Source organism: Toxotes jaculatrix, chromosome 10 (assembly GCF_017976425.1).
Source record: "Toxotes jaculatrix isolate fToxJac2 chromosome 10, fToxJac2.pri, whole genome shotgun sequence".
In the NCBI taxonomy this organism is placed as follows: Eukaryota; Metazoa; Chordata; class Actinopteri; family Toxotidae; genus Toxotes; species Toxotes jaculatrix.
The window spans coordinates 21,144,616-21,165,665 of record NC_054403.1 but is presented as its reverse complement, the minus strand read 5'-3'; the positions used below and the strand labels follow the sequence as shown (position 1 = coordinate 21,165,665).

General features: G+C 40.4%; 2 protein-coding genes across 2 annotated transcripts; one reads left to right on the top strand and one right to left on the bottom strand.

Moving 5' to 3' along the window:
• The first annotated feature begins 303 nt into the window (after window positions 1-303).
• slc30a9 (solute carrier family 30 member 9) lies at window positions 304-11,022 on the top strand. The gene is made up of 18 exons (XM_041048825.1): window positions 304-407; window positions 694-930; window positions 1,476-1,673; window positions 2,500-2,547; window positions 2,700-2,799; window positions 3,048-3,140; window positions 3,292-3,374; window positions 4,139-4,197; window positions 4,759-4,826; window positions 5,777-5,935; window positions 6,393-6,528; window positions 6,613-6,652; window positions 6,743-6,814; window positions 7,332-7,439; window positions 7,731-7,896; window positions 8,603-8,732; window positions 9,078-9,191; window positions 9,368-11,022. Exons 2-18 carry the CDS (start codon window positions 837-839, stop codon window positions 9,410-9,412), a joined length of 1,713 nt encoding a protein of 570 aa, XP_040904759.1. The 5' UTR covers window positions 304-407; window positions 694-836; the 3' UTR covers window positions 9,413-11,022.
• A 3,284-nt stretch (window positions 11,023-14,306) lies between these two features.
• grxcr1a (glutaredoxin and cysteine rich domain containing 1 a) lies at window positions 14,307-18,025 on the bottom strand. The gene is made up of 4 exons (XM_041048516.1): window positions 17,621-18,025; window positions 16,271-16,510; window positions 16,099-16,164; window positions 14,307-14,486 (listed from the first exon to the last, which is right to left on the bottom strand). Exons 1-4 carry the CDS (start codon window positions 18,023-18,025, stop codon window positions 14,307-14,309), a joined length of 891 nt encoding a protein of 296 aa, XP_040904450.1.
• Window positions 18,026-21,050: the final 3,025 nt, after the last annotated feature.

Genomic DNA, 21,050 nt, shown 5'->3' with positions numbered 1-21,050 from the left:
TACTGCTCATACTGGGACAGAAGGAGCTGTGTTCCTGCTTTGTATATATTTTGTATACATATCTCATATACACATACATATATATTGTTTTCAAATACAGTCTTTATACATATCTCACTATAGAGATATATCAATATATATTAGATGTATATATGTACACCGATATACTTATAGATATAGACATTCTTTGTGACCTTGTTTACACAGTAGTTTACATAATATCGCGACAGGAGTATACATACCACAGAAACCTACCACACTCTCACGAGAACAGCGTAGACGTCAGTTGGATGTCATAGGTCACGTGTGTGTGTTTGTAGCAGTTACTCTATGTCCGTTAGCGTCAGTTTGGTCATAGATTCTTAAAATGGACACAGACTATGCCGAACAAACATCGCCATAGAAAGGTATTGGATTTTCTGAAAAACATCATCTAATTCTACCAACTGGTCAGCTGCAGCTGTTTTTAAATTAATGGAAATGTCAAACAAAGATTGTTACTTGCGGCAACTAACGATGTTAGCCCGCGGGCTAGGTAGCTGTAGCAGCGTCAGCGTTAGCCGGCGGAGGCATTACTTGACCAGCCGGTGATTAACAATGACAACGATTTCATTTAGAGGCAGGTATCAGCTGTGGTCAGCATTTGAGTTTGTTAGTCGTCATGTTAACCTTTCTGTTTGATGATACTGTCAGATGTGCAGAGGCGATGTCTCGGCGTCAATCTGTCTAAACTGGGGTAAAGTGACAATCGGACAGCTAGCCCAACAGTGACCGGCTGTCTGTGACTGTGCGTAGCGAGTTCCTGCTCTTCAGTGCCGAGCCCGGCGACAGCGAGGATGTTCCACAGCTTGGCCCACAGACCATGGCATGTGTTCTGCAGGGTCTCCTTGCAGCACAAGGCGTCTCCGAGGTTCCCACAGCTGTGCTACGGTGAGTAGGCTCTTATCGAGGGGCCACGCGACGTTAGCTACAGCTACATCCGTGGCACCTTATGATGCTATCTACTCTGCTCTAGAGCTAAAGAGACTAGTTGATTAAGCCAGTAGTTAATCGTCAGAAAATTATTAAAAGTATATACTACTTATAAAGTTATTATTTATACTTAATAATTATTACTATTTTGATGATCGATTGATCTTTTAGGCCATTTGTTAAGCAAAGCATTCCAGCTGCTCCAGTATCTCATATCTTCTGCTTTTCTCTGTTTTATATTGTTAAACTGAATATCTTTGGGGTTTGGGCTGTTTGTTAAATAAGAAGGTTTAACACTGGGGAATTTGCGACAAGCATTTTTCACTGACTTGACTTTTGATGTTTTGTAGACTAAGCGATTCCTCAAGATATTAACCAATAATGAAAGCAATCGTTAGTTGCAGCTCTACTCTGCTCTCTCTTGAACCATTGTGTTGGTTTATTATGCAGTGGAACTGAAGGGGGTAAAAAAGCTTACAGTCATTGTATATTGTTTTGCACAGGTTGGCAGAGTGGAGGCATACATAGTCTGTGGTTCAGCCTTCCGGACTGCAGAGTTGCTTCTTTAGGGCTGGGCAAGGTGCAGTACTACTCTACCTCTGGCAACAGTAAAGATGGTCCTCCAAAATCAGCATCAGGTGATGCTCCATCAGCAGAAAAGGTCTTGTCTGGTGCTGCAAAAACCGCCACACCTTCATTAGGTGAGAAACTAATGTCTAATAAATTGCAGCAATGGCTGAGATGTTTGATGGCTGTCAGCTCTCAGCACTTTATTTGGGTTTTTATCTATTATCCACTCTTTTAAAACAGTTAAAATTGTAGTCTCATTACATGATGTGTCAACACAACCCCCAGAAAACAGTTCTGGTAAGCTGAGATTTTAGGAACATGTATGGCAGCACTTGGAACATTGTCAAATCATACTGGGATAACATGGGTCATCGGGTTTTGCACAAATTTGTGGAGTCCACTCAAGTGCATGCTGTCATTAAATAAGATTTTCTGAAATTCATGTAAATTTTCAAAGATTCAACTTTACACTCAAATTGTTAAGCCGATATTAACGTTTGTAAAGGAAAATTTAGTAGTACATTTGAAACAAATGGGAAATAGAAGTATCCTAACTAGTGGTCTCAGGCTTTTAGACCACGCTGTATATAATGTGATAAATCGAAGTCCCGACACAGAAGATTGTCATTGTACAGTGTGATGGCAATTGGCAAGAATGACTTCCTGTAGTGTTCTTTGTCACAGCAGAGTTGAAGAAGTCTTTTGCTGAAAGTGCTTCGCAGTTTGACCAGCAGGTCATGGAGGGGATGCGAGATGTTTTTCAGTATGGTCAATAGTTTGCGCAGAGTCTTCCTCTCCACAGCCAGTTCAAAGGGCTCCAGAGAAGTCTGCAGCACAGAGCTAGCCTTCCTGATTAGCTTGTTCAGTGTGTTTATGTCTCTGGGCCCAATGCTGCTGCATATTGCACTTACAATATTCTTTGCTGCTTTGTTGATTTCCTTATTTCTGTCTTTCTAGGCCTCACACCTCAGGGGCTGACTAAAGCTGAATCAATTCAAGTGAAAGGTATTGAACAACATCTGTATTCACATGAAACCGATCTTATTTAGTATTTAGTATGTCCCTCAGAGTGTGGGTGTGATTTGGTGGCTTGCAGAAGAGTTGGGACTGCTAAGTGAAATTCGGTATCATTAACTCCCATCTGTTGTCATATGCAGTTCGGGCAGTCCTGAAGAAAAGGGAATATGGACCCAAGTACACTCAGAACAACTTTATCACTGCAGTCAGAGCCATGAATGAGTTCTGCCTCAAACCTAGGTAACGCCTGATCCCCAGTGTAACTGTGCTATGTTTAATTTAATGTATCCAGCAACACTAAACCATTTATCGATGCATAGCTGAATGAATGGTATTAAAAACTCATGCATCTGTTCAGTGGTAGCTGAGATGTTGGCAGACCACAACCACAGCACAGATTCCTCTGAGTTAATCAGTAAACATGCTTTTGTGATTAACTAATGTCAGACTGCCTAACGTCGTTGCCCCCTGGCCTCATGTGTCCACAGTGATCTGGAGCAACTTCGGAAGATCAGAAGACGCAGCCCCCATGACGACACAGAGGCTTTCACTGTGTTTTTGCGGTCAGACGTCGAGGCCAAGTTAGTTCTGCACCCTTCTACCTGACTCATCAAGTGCTATTGAAAACACACTTTATACGTCTTCCAACAAATTGCTGCTCAAACCAAAAGCTGTCATTGGCATTGTTCTCTAACTTTTGTTGATTCATTTACTTCTGTCTGTGACTATTAGAGCACTAGACGTGTGGGGAAGCCATGAAGCTCTTGCCCGAGAGAGAAACCTGAGGAAAGAGGTGGAGAGAGAGTACCAAGAGAGTAGGTTTTTTTTTTTTTTCCTGGCTGCATGTGCATCTTTGTGAACAGACAGTAATGCTAAAGATTTCGTCTTAAAGCAAAAGGTCAATGTTTTGAGTCATACACATATTTACCTGAGTCATATCAAGAAGAGTTAGAGGTGCTGGTAGGCGTCTTTTTTCCATGAAGCGTCTTGGCTAGCAGTTTCCTTCTGTTTCCAGTCTATTATGCTGAGCTAAGCTAACTGGATGCTGGAGAAATTAGCGTGGTATCAATCTTCTCATCTGACTCGGTGCCAGTTAAAGTGTAGAGCTGCAACTAATGATCATTTTTATTATTGATAAATCTGCCAATTATTTTCTGGATTAATCAGTTTATTGCTAGTCAATTAAAACCGCAAAATGATTAAAATCATTAAATGTCTGTTGTTAGATCAGAACCCCAAAATATTTGGTTTGCTGACAGGGACAAGCAGCAGATTCTCAGATTTGAGCATAGACACGTCAAATTTTTGGAATTTTTCCTTGAAAAATGACTTAAATGATTAATCGATTGTCAAAATCGTTGGTGATTCATTTTGTTTCTATCAACTACTCATTGCAGCTATAAATCAGTGTGTTTCCCAAAATATTGAACTTCTTCTTTTAATGTTAGGAGCAAGCTCAATTTTTGTGAATATTTGCGTGTCTTATTTATATAACCCTAGCTTATTGTTTCTCATCTATTTTGATCTTTTTTTTTTGACATATGTTTTTTATTTGTACCTTTACTTCACTCCCCTCCAGATATTTTTCGGAATCAACAGTTGTTGAAAGAATACAAAGACTTCTGGGGAAACACTAAGGTGAGCACTCTGATTCTATGATCAGGTCTCCATGTCACATTTTAAATGTGAAAGAGAAAGTAACATGCATAGTCCTGTCACCATGTCATGTTGCCCTAATAACAGCAGGTGGGGTTCACATGACCTTTGTCCCTGTAACAGAGGTCACTGCATTTATATGTCAGTGTCATTATCTGTTGTCATTCATGTAGTGCCCCTCTGTACTGTACGATGCTGATGTTATTTCAGTGACCACACTGTACTGTTCTGCACTCCTCTTGTATGTCATGGTATATTCTACACTCTGCTGGCTTGTTTTTCCAGAGTATTTCCACACTGTACTTCTTGACATACAGTCAACTGCATAAACTGCATATTGACTAAAGGACAGAAATTTTTAACATGTTTAGGTTTTGTCAGAAGCCCATTTCTAAATCATTTCATTTTACCAGGAACATAACCTGTATGTGGTTGAATCATATTAGAGTGTTCACCATTCATGTGCTGATTGACAACTGCTGATTTAAACTCAATAATAATCAGAATTTCACTTTGCTTTTTGCATTTCTTTGTTTCACAAAGCCTCGATCAGGCAAGAGGACAACATTTCTACAAGGGCCAGGAAAGGTGGTCATGGTCGCTATTTGCATGTAAGTTTTCATTCCCTCGCCAGTTTCCCTGAATGCTGTTTGGTTGTGCTGTGAGATCTGCCTGCACTGAGCTGTAGCACGCAGTGGGAGGTATTGGATTAGAGAGTGAAACTAGGAGTCTGTTCTCAGCATGGTTACTACATACAGTATGTCGGATAAGTGTCAAGAGTGTAGTGTTTGAAAATGGGATAAAAAGTCTTGCAGAAGTGCAAAACATGCTTGTGATTTTTTGTTTTAAAGAAATACTCTGCACTGTAGAGTATTGACACTAGTAAAGATCTAAATGATGTAGAAATTTGAATTGGAAAGTGCATGGGACCTCGTCTCACATGAAGTCTTGTGGCCTATTGGATTAGGAAGATTGTGTTAGAGGGCATGTGCAGTCACATGAACAGCAGACTGTTTCTTTCATTGAGTGTGCACAGAGACGCACGGGACTCAGTCAAGTGCTCATTATAGGGTATGTTCAGTCTGGGTGTAAAAGCTGTGAATCATTTTTTGTAAATTTTCCACTATAAAGAGAATAGTTAAGCAGTTATAAATAAGAGAAACTGTTTGTAATAAGTTCATTTGGCTTCATTTCAGATAAGGCTACATTCACATTACATGCTACAGTTACTCAAATTACTCAGATGATTTGGTTTTTGCATCCAAGTGACTCACATCAGATTTTTTTCTCTAAAGTGCGAACAAACAAAATCTGATCATTTGTCATAGCAGATCTGGGCCACTTGGATATGTGGTTCCTGATCACAGATTCATATTTGCTCTTGCCAACGCGACTGCTGTCAATAAACACGGGTGGGGTCTCGTTCTGATGTCCTGTACAAGCCACCTGTAAATCACCTCAGTCGCATCTGCTGTTAACCATTAAACTATGTTTCAGATAGCAAACGTTTTCATCACTGTGTGAGTGCTTCATCCACTTTTTTTTTTCTTTTTGTCCCCAGCAATGGGCTCAATTTCTTCTTCAAGCTCCTGGCTTGGGTCTACACTGGATCAGCTAGCATGTTCTCTGAGGCCATCCACTCTCTGGCCGACACCTGCAACCAGGGTCTGCTCGCCCTGGGAATCAGCCAGTCTGTCCGCAACCCAGATGCTGTGCACCCGTAAGCACCACACTTTCCTACTCTGCTGAAAAGAAGATGACAGGGAGCTGATTAGTGCCCAAAGCATATTGTATCATTGCAGAACCAAAGAGTAGAAGTAATGTATAGAAATTCATGTAGCTTCAACACCATCTGGCTTGTCAGAATTGTATGTAATATTAACATAGCATAAACAGCATTTCTACCACAGTACTATGACAAATTCAATATATTAGGAAGGATTCAGACCAAAGATTGACTCCTGTTTTATTTTAGCACAGCAAAGTTTTGTCACACAATGCCCGATGAAAACCTACACACACAGAGATGATTTTCACAGATGTCCCCAGTTTACAGATTTACAACTTTGCAGATGTAACTTTTAATCCAGTATGTGCAGAGTGTGCAAGTGTGTATGATTAACAAAATAATGGTGGCCTAAATGTCAGCTGTGATAGAGCCCTTTTGTGTTTTTCAGGTATGGATTCTCCAACATGCGCTACATTGCCTCCCTCATCAGTGGGGTGGGCATCTTTATGATGGGAGCAGGCCTCTCTTGGTACCACGGTATCATGGGATTGCTGCACCCGGAGCCCATTGAATCATTGTTATGGGTGAGTGTCTGGATCAGCTCTTGTCTGTAATACAAGATAAATAAAGATAATAATGATCCGTCATGTTATGTGTCTGTGTTACAGGCATACTGTATTTTGGCGGGCTCTCTGGTGTCTGAAGGAGGTGGGTTATAAATATTAACCAATAGATCTTTGATGTTGTTTTGACTGTGTAATTTGTATTTGAACATCTCTTTCTATTTTTCTTTCTCAGCCACATTACTAGTAGCCATCAATGAGATAAAGAAGAGTGCCCAAAAACATGGACTGTCTTTTTATGAATATGGTATGTATGACAAAAATCTGTGTCATTAAATGTCTTACATGCCATTTATATGTGCCGTTATCTGTAGAGATCAGATATCAGTTTATTTAGCCCTGATCTAGACAAAACCGCAGGTAAAATATCCTCTAGAGGCAGGAGGAACTGAATTCTGATTGAGTTGAATTAGTTGAATGTCACATATGACTTTTTTTTTTTAAATAGACTGTGAATTCAAGATGGTCAAGTGTAAAAAGAAATGTTTCTCTGAACCACACATAGTGCATGATCTCTCTACTCTCGCCAGAAATGGCCCACATTTTGGATTAACTTACATCTGGAGTAAAATGAAACCAGGTGTTTTCTGTCACTGTGTACGGACAGCGTCATGCAGGTCAAGTTAATTTCCAAGTAAGAAATCAGATCCAGTGGCTGAGGACACATTCCTGACAACAGATGTAAATGAGGATACATGCCTGAGTGGTCTAATGTGGGTACAAGTTGCTTGTAAATTCAGTCTTTCATTGTTTAATGTGTGCAGTAATGCAGAGTCGAGACCCCAGCACCAACGTAGTACTGCTGGAGGACGCTGCTGCTGTATTAGGAGTCATCTTGGCTGCTGGCTGCATGGGGCTCACCTCACTCACAGGTAAACAAAAAGATAAGACACACTGTTCACATAGTTCAATCTACTGTCCTGTATTTGTCCTAAATCGTTCAATTAATAAATTCACATTTCTGTTGTTTCTTTTTATATCATCTTCATCTCTGCTATGATTTATTAGTCTTCTGTTGGTGAGATAAATTACCCTCAGGTTAATCTTTCTTGTGTTTTTGTACTTTGGTCTCTAATTTGAATGTTGGCAGTCACCCAGAGTTTTGCTGATTTTCTTTTGTTGAATTTCTTTTCTTCTCTCCATCTCTGCCTGTGTTGTCCCAGGTAACCCATACTACGACAGTTTGGGATCTCTTGGCGTGGGCACACTGCTGGGCACCGTGTCAGCCTTCCTCATCTACACAAACACAGAAGCCCTGCTGGGTCGCTCCATACAGGCTGAACGCGTACAGAAGCTTACAGAGTTCCTGGAGAACGACCCCGCTGTAAGGTCAGCAAATGTGCAGACACACTGTTGCACGGACACGGACACAGGTGTTGTTGATGTCAGGTCTAGGATCGGTCATGTGATCACAAATAAGTCCACCAAGTGAACCAGTCCATGTGGGCTAACAGTGGTTTTACAGGTCTACTGTTAAAGGCTTAAAATAGACCACCTGGTATTTGCTGATCTTCATGTGCAAACGTCTTTAGGGCCAGCTCTACACAGAGCAGTGACTCAGTTTAGTGCCTCAGTCACGACATCAAAGTATGAGTTACAAAGCTTTTTAATACCACAAAGAATGGAATTTAGCACCTGTACACTCATAAGAGTCAAAGTTTGAAAGATATCAGTGACAGCTAATAGGGACAGTATAGCCTAGAATTATTCACCAAGTGCATGAATTTATTGACCCTTATATTGAATTCTTTGGTCACGCCTTCCCAGTTGTATACGGCAATAATCCCTAATGATATCATCAAACTGAAATCAGTGCTTCTGAGGACTGCACATACCCTGTTTGCAACCAGTGTCATTGTACGTTTCATTCTAACATTTGTAAGGTTTTCATAGCACATTATAAACACATTATGTTTTGAAATCCACTGTAATATCCAGTAGAGATGTTTTCTTCTCTTACTGAGGTAGACTTGGATTGTTTTTCTTCCTGCCTCCCCTGGAGATTTCCTGATATTCTTTATTTTATTATGAGCAGGGCCATCCACGATGTGAAGGCCACTGATATGGGACTGAGTAAAGTGCGCTTCAAGGCTGAAGTTGACTTTGATGGCCGAGTAGTGACACGGTCATATCTGGAAAAACAAGACATTGACCAAATCCTTACGGTAAGTTTTTTTTTTGTTGCTGTTGTTTTTTTCGGGTTCACACCCTTGAAAACAGTGTTGTTCTTCTTTTTTTCTTTAATATTGCCACCTGATTGAAAATTTACTAGTTCTTACTTATTTTTTTCCCCCCATGATGTAGTCAATAACGATTTATTTTTAAAAATTTTGAAATACATTGAGACGCTGTGCTATCTAGCAGTAGTGTTTTTTTCCTAACCATGACAGAAAACTCTGCAGATGTTTTCCATAGTGTTCAGAGTTTTGTTTTATGTGTTTCTGGCTTTTTCTGTGTCCAACTTCCAATCCTGTATCTTAACTGACAAAGTTAAGTTTTTCTTTCTGCAGGACATTCAGCAGGTGAAGACCCCCGAGGAGCTGGAGAACTTCATGCTGAAACACGGGGAGAACATCATTGACACCCTGGGAGCTGAGGTGGACCGTTTGGAGAAAGAACTCAAGGTAAAGAAACATTAAACTTGTCCAAATTGTTGTTTTGCTGATGCTGCAATATACCTAGAAACTCCACTTTTTATCATTTCAGGGTGGATATTTATGGGAATTTGTCTTCATATCCAAGGTATTTTATGAGCATTGCCAGACAGACTCGTATCTAACTCTGTTTTGTTCCTCCATAGCAACGTAACCCAGAGGTTCGTCACGTAGACTTGGAGATACTATAATACTTACTGGACTCCGCTGAGGGAACATCCTATTGTATCAAGAAGAAAAGGTGAAAGGAGGACTGAGTCCACCTCCACAATCTGCCTCCCATTCTGACCACCTCAAAACAAGCATCCGTCTCTGCACAAGTCATCAAGTCTTACCATAGAATAGACCAGAACCAAACACAAGGACAACATCTGAGCAACAATTGAGCTTTCTTTGTGTTGGCTGAACTTCAGTTAGTGATACCAGGAGTTCAGCCTGCCAGAGATCCACTGAAGTGTGAGTGCTTCTGGCTAGAGACTAAGGACTATTGCTAGTCTCCTTGAATTTCCAGAGAAATTGAAATCTGTGTTGCAGTTCACACAGATACGACTCTTTAGTCTTGTGATTGTTTGCGTGAATTCACATTCCTGCACGAATGTGTCTAAACATGGTTGAAATCATGTCTCTGTCTAAAACAAAATCAGTAACAGGACCAGTATCACTTACTAGACTTGTACTTTACTTTAATGTTATGCTTGAACCACAGTGATAGTGTTTCCTTCATTAGTACAAAGGAAACCTGAGAGCTACATATTCAAACTAGATTTATTTAATTGCTAGAAAATATTGCAATTGTTTTTTTCTTTTAACGTAAAAACTGAGGAGCTGGAAATGGCACAATGCTGCTGCAGGTTCTCTAATGAAGACAGAATATGTGATGAATAGATTTTATTGCTATTACAGCAAAATGCAGAGTAAAAGGTGTTGTTAAGACTTTTCATTTGATTTGTTTGATAGAGTTGATGAGTGAACTGATGTGTCATACAGTAGCACTTAATGAGCTTCAGCTTATGTAAAAAAAACTTTTAGAAAACAGAGTGTCCTTTGATGTTACAAAGACAAGTCTAACAAATCTATCAAATAACCATTTATTGGACATCTTTCTCTTTGCAGAAAGTCAAATGATAAGTGTGAACATCCCTTCATGCCGTGAAATGATATTATAGGCAGTGGCATCTATTCTTTTTCTCTCGTCTTCTGTCTTTGCCAGCTCCACACTCGGAACTTTGACGTTCTCCAAATTTGAGGTTTATTTACTTTGTTTTGAGAAGTTGGCAGCTGATCAGCGGATGACTGATTGTACCAAAGATGAAGTACAGGAGGATGCATTCAGATCCACTCAGTGTAAATAAGCGGCCTACGATGACGAAAACATACCTAACAAATGGACCAGCCCCTTATCAAACAGTTTTAATTGAGCGTCAGCGTTACGATGACATTGTTTTAATCATTCAGGACATCACACTGTACAGTGTGTGTACCAAAATAGCAGGTAAACAATCTCCTACTCTGTGTTTCAGCTGAATAATCTGTTTAAAACATACATCGAATGTGTTTTTGTTTTCATTCTGAGTCTGCTGTCAGCATACGGTCGCATCTGCAGCACGAGACACACCTGCCTGCTAAACATCTTATTTTGCTTCAGGAGGTGGGCCGGAGTCATTTCATCTTTTTTGGGAGGGTGGATATATATTTTTTTGAAGGTGTTAATAATAATGTAATATTTACCTTTGGTTATAACGTTGTTGCCACTGCTGAAGGAGTTGGTATAAATTTGAAAGAATTTATTAAATTATTTTGCTTCCCTTTTCTGTTATGGACTTGAATTTCTTTTTCTTTTTCTTTTTTTTTTTTTTTTACATTTTTCCACATGACAGCAAAGCCCCCTGTGTATTATGTGTTTATATTATCATGGAAGACATCATTGCCTGGTCTTATCAACTTCTCCAGATGTTCTTGGCTCTTGTAGGAGCTCCGAGCGAAGGAGCAATAAATGACTCTTGTAGGTTTGGGGAAATGCTCCACTGAAGATCTTCACGCATTTGACCACATCTGGAACCGTAAAGAGGTACATGTTCGAGCCTCGGGTTTTGGATAGGAGGCCTGTTTCCTGTTTAAAGCTCAGCTGGTTGACTGGAATGTAAACCCAAGTCCATTAGATGGTGCAGTTGTAGGGAGTCGGGGGGGGGGGGGGGGGGGCACTAGCCTGTACGCTGACGTCAATAAAAACAGTCATTTCCAACCAGTCTGCGCATTGACCGACCATTCAAAACATTACGCACAGCATCGCGGCCGGACCACGCTAGACTACTCGACTGAAATAATTTTTCGCCGAAGCCCGGAGAGCGGAGACAATGCGGACAGACTCCATTGCAGGTTTTTGACCATTGAATGTTGTCTTAACATTTTGGGTGTTTCGCGCATATCCGTGTCATGTCTCGTCATACCATTCCCAAATCAGTTGTGCCAGTACCACTGCCCATCTCGTTTCCTTTCATGTCTCCTCTCATCGGAGAAAGAAAGGATCGCTTGTGCACGTTGACTTAAACGAGAAAAAACAACAACTGCCAGATCCCCTGGCTGATTTGGTTCATTATTATACAAGAAACATGCGTCGAGACGCGCCTGTCACGTCTGGAGATCACCAAACACATCTCCAGGCTTTCAGCAGCCTCCTGCACATCACATCGCTGCCTTCACTGTCATTAATCATTGTTTTTTTTTTTTTTTGCAGGCAGCTTTTGAAACATGAAGATGTTCTTGTAATATTTTTTAGAAGCATTCTGTTTTGTTTTTTTTTCTTCTCCGATATGTTCATCTCCAGCAGCCGACAGATGGGGGCGCAGCAAACCTGCACAGTTGGGGTCTCAGATTTTCATGCAGCCTCCCCTCCATCACCACAAGCCTGTGGTTATAAAAACCCCGAACCCCATTATTCTTCGGTGCGGTATTGAATTAAAGAAAGGAGATCTGGTGCAGCAGTGCAATCACCTCCAATTGCCCGTGCAGAAAATCTAACCTCATTAACCTTTTTTTTCACTCACCGTGTGTGTGTGCTCGCGCGCGCGCGTGTGTGTGCGTGCGTGTATGTGTGTGTCCTTGTTTTTCTACATGATCGATGTGCTTGCTGTTTCAGTCACAGGTACAGGAGCATCTTGAACAGTCCAGGCAGAGTGTGATGGCAGGAGAAGTCTTCATGGCGGTTGAGCATCATCAGCATCATCATCTTCACCATCACCATCACCCTGCTCTACGCTTTTAGCCTCTTTACAGTGCTGCCTTGTCTTATCATGTTCAAGCAGCATTGTACAGGGCTATGACAGCATAGAGAGCTGAGCTGCTCGGGCGCTGCGTTTCCCTGACCCCTTGGATGGCGGCCAACCAATGACATCATCCGTTCAAAACACAAAAGGAAGCGAAGATTGTATGTGATCTGCAGGATCTGTTGGCAAGGGAGTGACAATTGTTCTTTAATTTTCATGCTGGTGCAGTCAGACACTAAAATGTGCTGCTGTTTTATGGTTAAAGAAAACTGGAACACATGAAGTTCTCCTTGGGTTGAATTATTCAATGCAAACATATAACCTTTAGTAGCCAATACATTATTGATCCAATGAATTAACACTGTACTGTGTTATTTCTGGATTAACCCCAGTTCATGCATCTTATGTGTTAACATTGCATTTGAGCCACAGAGCTTCTTGTCCCATTTCCTGAAAAATAAATAACCGACTGTCTGGTCTAATCCAGAAGGTTGTCTGAACACTCACCGCTGTTCTTCTAAAGCTATTTCCAGAATCATCTGAGACTCTTTTAACCGTCCGATGATAAAAATAGATTTTTAATCCATTTCCCAAGTTGCAAACCTGTGACTCTGTTTCCCAATTCAAACAAAGATGGTTGCCACAAATAACAAACTGTATCCCCTTCCTCAAGTTGTGTTTGAGTCATGATCAAAAATGCCATTATAAGTTATATCAGTATATATCAGAGCTATAATAATTTATTAGTCGATTGAAAGAAATGAAGAAGCAACTATTTTGATCATCATTGCTTAATCGAGGCAATACACAGCAGATCAATACTGAAAGTTACTGTTCAGTTGCAGCCATTGGATATATTTATGTTCTCGTACACGTGGATTAGAAAATACAATTCCAACTTGAGAAACAGGCCAAATGTCAGGTTAATTATAAGTCTTTACTTATGGTGAAGAACACAGAATATTTTTTCATCCCCAGGGTTAAAAGAGTCTATAAGCTTTCTGGAAATTTATTAATAACTAATTAAGTGTTGTCAAACAACTTTATGAGCTTTTCAAAGATTCAGATGATCAGATGTGTAGTAAGCAGCACAGACTGGGGCTTTAACTGAAAATGCCATTGAATGTGATTATATTGTGCATTTACTGAGAGACCAAAAATATATGAAGTACTATTAAAACATCAGAAATTAATTTACTTCCCTTGATTCATTTGAACTTAAGTGTGTGTGTTAAATACTTTCCTATGTATATCAAATTTTTATGTTATGTTTGAATGATGTTTGGTTCTCGGCTGTGAACAGAGGTCCTATTTCAGGCCTTCTACTGGCTGCAAATTGAGCTCTTGACTTTCCCTGTCTGTCCTGAGTGTCCGTTATCCTTAACTCTGTCTGATATGGGATTAGCAATGAGAGCATTGTTAACGAAGGAGCCTCCTCACTAATTAACTAACAAGCTTAAGTTTGCCAGAAGTGAAACTAGTTCATGACTCCTCAGTGTACAAACGAAACAGAAACTTTTCAATGAGAATTTTGCAGTAATCCAATGAGAGTAACCCGATCTTATTTGCTTTAGATTATGAAGAGTTACCCTATTCAAATGATGAATTAGATGGAGATTCAACATAGCATCAATACCAAATCCACAGTTTCACAGATTTTATTTATTATAAATTCTTTTTTTTTTTTTTTCCACTAACAATGGCCATGGAAGAAGAGTCCTGCTGTGTTTTATTTCGCTGCCTGTGGTGCAGTCCAGTTCAGGGTCCTGTGTAAGGTCCCAGAGAAGGAAGAAAAGGATGTGGGGTCAGGCACTTTACTTCCTCACTGGCTGCAGCTCACACAGGGCTGCAGACCGTTCTCGTTGCAGGAAGTGCACTTCAGGGCTTTGAAGGAATCCGTGAAGCAGTTGCGAAATACAGACATCTTGCTGCCATGGCACATTGGGCATGGGATGAAGGCAAAGCCCCCACAGGTCTGGCACGTCTGGGGTTGCTGTACCCTCTAGGGAAATGGACAGATTACATATTTATGTAACACTTCACATAAGATATCCAACATCAGATAAATACACCTAAAATATCTTCAGACATAATACATTTTAGGACTTGCGGGAGGAGTCACCAAGCCTACCTCAGTCCAAAGGTAAGAAAACTGGTCCTCTAAAGCTCACACACTGCATCTCATTTATTCAATCTGTACAAAAACCAAAGTGTAAAAGCAACAATTTGTGGTTTTTCCAGGGGTTATGTATAGGACTATTTCTTGGCTGTGAGCAGTTATACTTACTTGAGTCCTGTACTCACTGTGAGGTTGCCAGGAAACTAGCAGAGACTCTAGAAAGTCTTAGTAGCACATATGCTGTGTTCATGTTGTGTTGTTTAGATCAAAATTACCAGCAATGAAGTCAGAAAAACTGTTCAAGTCAGGTACTGGTGTAATTCCAAGTCAGAGACACTGGAGAGTGTGGCAAAAAGGCCACAAAGACATGATTGCTGCCACCAGGGGGTGATTGATAAGTTTGTGGCCTCAGGTCGGAGGTTTTCCTGTTCTTTCCTTTTATCAACATTGCATGAATGCAGCATTGACCCCAAGTAAAACCACAACTTTTTGTTTTTACAACTTGGCTTTTGCATGGAATAAACAAACATGTCATTTGATATAACATGTTAATCCGTGAGCTTTAGAACTGCTGGTAGATGTATTTTGTTGGTTTTGGACAACGCTAGGCTAGCTGTTTCCCTCTGTTTCCAGTCTTTGTGCTAAGCTAACCTGGCTGTAGCTTCATATCTCGCAGACAGGCAGGCAGGTGAAAGCAATCTTCTCATCTGACTCTTGGCAAGAAAGCAAATAAGGGTATTTTCCAAAATGTCAAACTATATTTTAAACAAAACTCCCTTTGCAAATTAGGATATTTTTGGTGTATAACTGCGGATTTACTGTAAACACACAATAAAGCCATGTTGCAGGCTGGTTCCAGACTGATTAGAGAATGCATGACCTTTCAGAGCTGCATACTTTTTTAATAGCCAGCAGCGTTTGGATGCATGACGTAAATGTCATCACACTGCTTTCACTTATGAAGACTTTCGCTGGGTCTAAACTCCAAATTATAGCCAAGGCCTGAGAAAAGGCCAGTGCTCGTGTGAATGACGTTGCTGCTGCTCAGTGTGAAACATAAAAATAGCTTACACAGTCTCAGTTTGTACGACAGAGCGATGTGCTCTGCGTTGTGTGTTTGAACAAATGTGTTGGAAGCAGAATCAATAACCTGCCCTCCATTATTGATGGTCACTTACTGATGTCATGTTTTATTGACAACATGACTAGTGAGGGGAAATGACTGCTCCTGTTTGCACTGGGTGCATATTAATGGCTTTGGACAAACACAAAGAGTTAATTTATTATGACTCTATAATCACCTTATGCTTTAATATTATATGTGCTACAAAGCATTCATGACATTTTTCAGTAAATCTAACAGGAGATGTATGAATAATTAAACATCAGTGTGTGTCAAGTGGCTGACTCAACCTGATTCACGGGGAAAACGCATATTTATCCACCATCAATTATTCATAGTGGGATTTCCAAGGCAAACAAGGTGAAAACCAACCTCGATTTTTGTCAGAAGGTCTTGAAGCTCTCCTGATTCATTCATGCCGAGAATTTTCTCAGCACCCTGTAAAACATGTCAAATGCTGAAATTCATTTGTTTAGTGAGCTCAGTGTGGGATGTACAAAATGTTGACATCAGAAATAATAAGGAAGGAGTAATAATAACTGACCCCGAGGTAGTGTCCATCAATGAACACGACTGGTAATGAAGGAGGTTCTCCAACACGTTTGCACCGCTCCTCCAACTCCTTCCCATACTCGCTGTCCAGGGCGATGTTCCTCTCCACAAACTTCACTCTGTGGTTCTGGAAAATCTTTCTAACGAGCTCGCAGCGCTCAAAGGTGGTCCTCACCACACGGAAACTGGTTGTATAGATCACAATCCGCCCAAACTCAAGTGATAACTCCACCTGTACGAGGGAGAAAACAGAAGGTTTCAGTTTGAATACAGCCATGATCCCAACTCCTCCCAGGCCTGTGTTTGGATGGCTGTGTGTTATTATTAGGTTATGCCTTGTAAACCTTTTATAAAAGATGCCTCATTAGAAAGTGTCGCCATATGTTTTAACCATTTTACAACTCATAATGTATTATCTGCATAAATGTCAAGAATCTCCCAAAGTATAACATCAGTTTTTATACTACGAATGTTCTCGTCCTCCATTCCAGACAACTTCCTTTGGGTTCCTTTTATTTCAGTAAAGTTTGAAAAACAGTTTACTGTGCAGAGACACCTGAGACACAATAGGTGGTCCATTCAAATATATTTGTAAAAGTTATGTTTTTATTGAATGTTATTGCAGGTGGATTGAGTTGAAAACTCTGCACAGCACCACCATACAATGATAAATACATTATTTAATAATTAAAACTAAATGTTCAGCGTGTTGGGAGAGATCTACCTCAAGCAAATAGAATAAAAACATTCAAAACTGTAAGAGGGTTTGACAGGCTTGGCAAAACATGGTGATCCTGTAAAATTATTTTTAAATTGATAAAAAATCTAGAAACACCTAAAAAGCTCCTTTAGGACCTGACCACACTGCTTCACCTCGATAAGCATTTAAACTTCACCCTCATTTAATCAAGATGAGAAGATTTATCTGGTCCACAGTGACACTGTGTCTCCTCCTAATTTCACTCCGCAGAGAAATAGTTTCTTGGATATGACCTTATGTATCACCTCTGCATCGGCACACGGGCCAAGGCTTACATCAGAATAACAAACAGTTCTTTGTGCATGGATACTAGAAAGCAAAGTGCTGAGAATTCATTAACCTGATTAGTTTCTCTTGAAACACTTAACGAAATGCATCATTAATCTTTAATTGCTCTGCGACCTTGTCCTCTATTGTGAGCTTTTATCCCAGTCATACACCTACATGTAGCTCCTACCTGTAACTAGACTTGAGGACAAGGACTCATACGGATGGGAGCTGAGAGCATTCAAGCAAAAAAATGTGATTTTATGAATCAGGTTAAACACTTAGCCAAGACCTGGCCCAGTCAGATGTACTTACACTGCTGGAATTGGGAAGGTTTTCAAACAGGGTCTGACCTGCACTGACTTTGTGCTTGACCCCCCTCACAGTCCCGTTTTTGCTGAGTATGTTGACCCTCTTGGTGGTGAACGTCCAGTCCTTGGTGGCCCCTGCGTACATGAGTAGCTCATCAGGCTCACTCTCACTGTCATCCAGCTCCGAGCCCAGGTATCCGTACAGGTGTCCGTGTGCGTCTCCGCTTGTAGAGGGGGTACTGGCCCGTTCCGCGTCCGAGCTGCTGGTGCAGTCCGAGTCCAGGGAGTCTGAAGGCCCCTCATCCTTGAACATCTCCTTCAGCACCCTGCCGCTGTTCCCCGAGGCCACGCGGAACCTCACCCGCTTCTGTGGCTTGTCCTGCCCTGCCGTCAGCATTGTCCCCTCCATTGCAAACCCACTGCTACATTACATGGTCCACAAGTGCAGTGTAGCTCCTGGCCTCTCACGCAGAGGTAAGTACACAGCTCAGACACATTATTTTGCTTCCCATGGATTACTACCACGTTTAATCCTCGCTGTTTGAACAGATCTAAAAACAACTGCGAGCCTGTAAACGGGATTACAGTCAGGCTCACACTGCTGGTAAATAATACATGCATTTCTGCCATGGCAACCTAGCAACCTAATCTCAAGTAAAATGATAGTTGTCTTTGAATTATTCATCACAGTTTACACAGTTTTCACCAAAGCTTTGACAGAAGACTTTTAATGGCCTGACTTCATATGCTTTAATCAAACAAACATTTCTCTCTCTCTCGGGATAAGATGACACAGCAAACGCTGAGAAGCAAAAACAACTTCTGCATCAGCCACATTTTAAGATTTATTACAGTTATTTTTCATTTAGAACAAAAATGAATTAAGGAATGACTAAAATGTCAGACTGCTGAACACCCCTTACTGTACCCCTTACTGAACACACCTCTTACTGTAGTCTGACTGCGTTAAGTTGAGGCCTTCCAGCTCCTCTGGAGTAACTTTTAACAAGAGAAACCCTCGTTAAATAATTTTAAAAATAAGACGTTTAAATGAATAGCTGTTCTGAGGAGACCTACCGATAAACGCGTTTTCACGCGGAGGAGAGTGTATTTCGGTATACCTCTAAGAAAAAACAAAATGTTTTATTTGCTTTTTTTTGATGTATTTTTTAAAAGTCGTAGGATCAAGCTGATAAATTCATATTCCTACCACGAGTCATCTTGCCGGTGTAGTCCGATCCCTATGTACCGACCTTACTTTCTCACTTGCACATTTATACCTTTCTCTGTTTTCTTTGATGCATCCTAAACAACAAGCACCATCAACATCAAGCACCAAAATGTTCACATCAAACACCCTTATTTATTTATATTTATTTCATGTTGTCGTGAAGGGAATGAAAAACGATGTAGGAAGTTATGTCAGAAAAGAGGAGGGGGATAAGGTGGGCGGGTCTAGGAAGTGATGTCATACAGGGGTGGGGTTCAATGGGCGTGGTTAAGAAGTTGCGTCACAAATGGGCGGGAATTACGCCACGTGGTGGGGGGGGGGGGGGGGGTCATAAATCTTTTTGACAGAAGGGTGTACTCTTTCTCTCTGAAGTGATATAACTGTGTTTACACAAATACAAATTTAAATACAGCAGACTATATTTATTCTGAAGTCATTATGGCTACAATATTTTTTTCAAATGCAGTGACTTTTCTATCTTTTTTATTATTCACTATGTAATATAAAGTGAAGTAAAATGCACTGTGACATCACCCACGCATATGGATGCATGACTGCTTACTGTGTTACACCCAAAGTGGGAGTGCAGGTGTTCACTGGGCGTCCTCAAAGCGCAGACACGCACCAGATCATATAATGTGTCACAGTGACACAGTACAGCAGCGTGTCCACAGAGACGCCTCGACCAGTTTTTTTGTGTCACAGGTGATGAAGCAGCTCCCTGGAGATGTGACACGTCAGCTTAGAGTGGTGACAGCACCACTCTGTTTGAGTCCTGCAGTTTGGCTCCTGAGGTAAGAGCCACACACACCTGTGCCCACACACACACACACACACACTTCATGCCATCACCTGTTTGTATCACTTCATGCTGATCTTTAGAGAAAATCCATCTGGGAAAGCCTAATGTGTCAAACTAAGATTTAGTGACATCCTGAGGCCGTAGTGGTGTTATGAGTCTGGCTGTGGTTCCAGGTCTTATTGATTCAAAGTGACCCTAACTCTCCTTTAAACTGTCTTTTATTACAAGGACATTACAGCAGCTATTACAATATGGCGTGTAAAGGCTCATTGTATATTATTTCGGCTAATAGCCAATGTTAGATGCCATTAGGGTGTCTAGACTTTGAAATTACTGCCTGAGGAACTCAGGGTGTTTTATTTTTTTAAATATTGTCCTAGAGCTTGATTTTATGGAATTGTTTTTTTTATTTATTGAGCGTTAACTCTCCTTGACTTTTGTCTTTAAAGGTCCTAAAAACCTGTTCTCTCAATCAGCCTCTTACTGTGCGTTGGGGTCCTTTTCTGCCAAAGTTAGAACTTTAAGAGTTAGAGATTTCTGTCTGTGCTGTTCAATAAGGACTTAGCATCATTTGGATCAATGACAGATCAAAACTGATGACCATTGTTCAGTCTTTTGTTTGTTTCTTGCCTGCTTTGTCACCAGGTTGCTGCAAAGTGTCCTGAGGAGTTTTCTCAAAACAAAGTCACTGTTTGTTTCTGTTGTTCTACATTGTGCGTGACCTTGTGGTCCAACCAATGTTTACTTTCTCATAAAACTGACACAAATTAATGCAAAGCCGACCTTTTTCATAATTGAAGAACAGCATTGTTTACATTCATGTTTCTGATGCTGCATTGCTGCATTTCTTGGTGCATTACCTTGAAATGTAGATATGATTGTTGTTTATTTAGTTTATTATTAATATTATAAAATTTTAATGATGTAGAAATTACTTAGGCTTTGAAACCAAGTTTTCAGAAAGTCTCTATATTATATTATATTATATTATATTATATTATATTATATTATATTATATTATATTATATTATGCAGTCCTAGCTCTGCATGGATTAGAAATTGGCAGCCAGTGTCTGTATAAAGCTGCTTATGTTATGCTTCCTGCCAGTTGAACATACCGTTCTTATAATTGGAATAAATCAGTCACGGTCTTTACATATCATTTTCATTTTAATTAGTTTTTTTTTTAATATCATGGAGGAGCATTTTCTCAATCATCCTTCCCCCACACACCCTATAATTTTCAATGACAATGAAGAGAAAATCTCCTCAGTTGTCTTACTACACCTACAAAAAGCTTCACATGAATACATTTACAGTGACTAGATGAGTTAGGATAAAACATACATGAAAACAAGTGCACCATATTGTCTATCCTAATGTAAAGACAGGACGGTGACA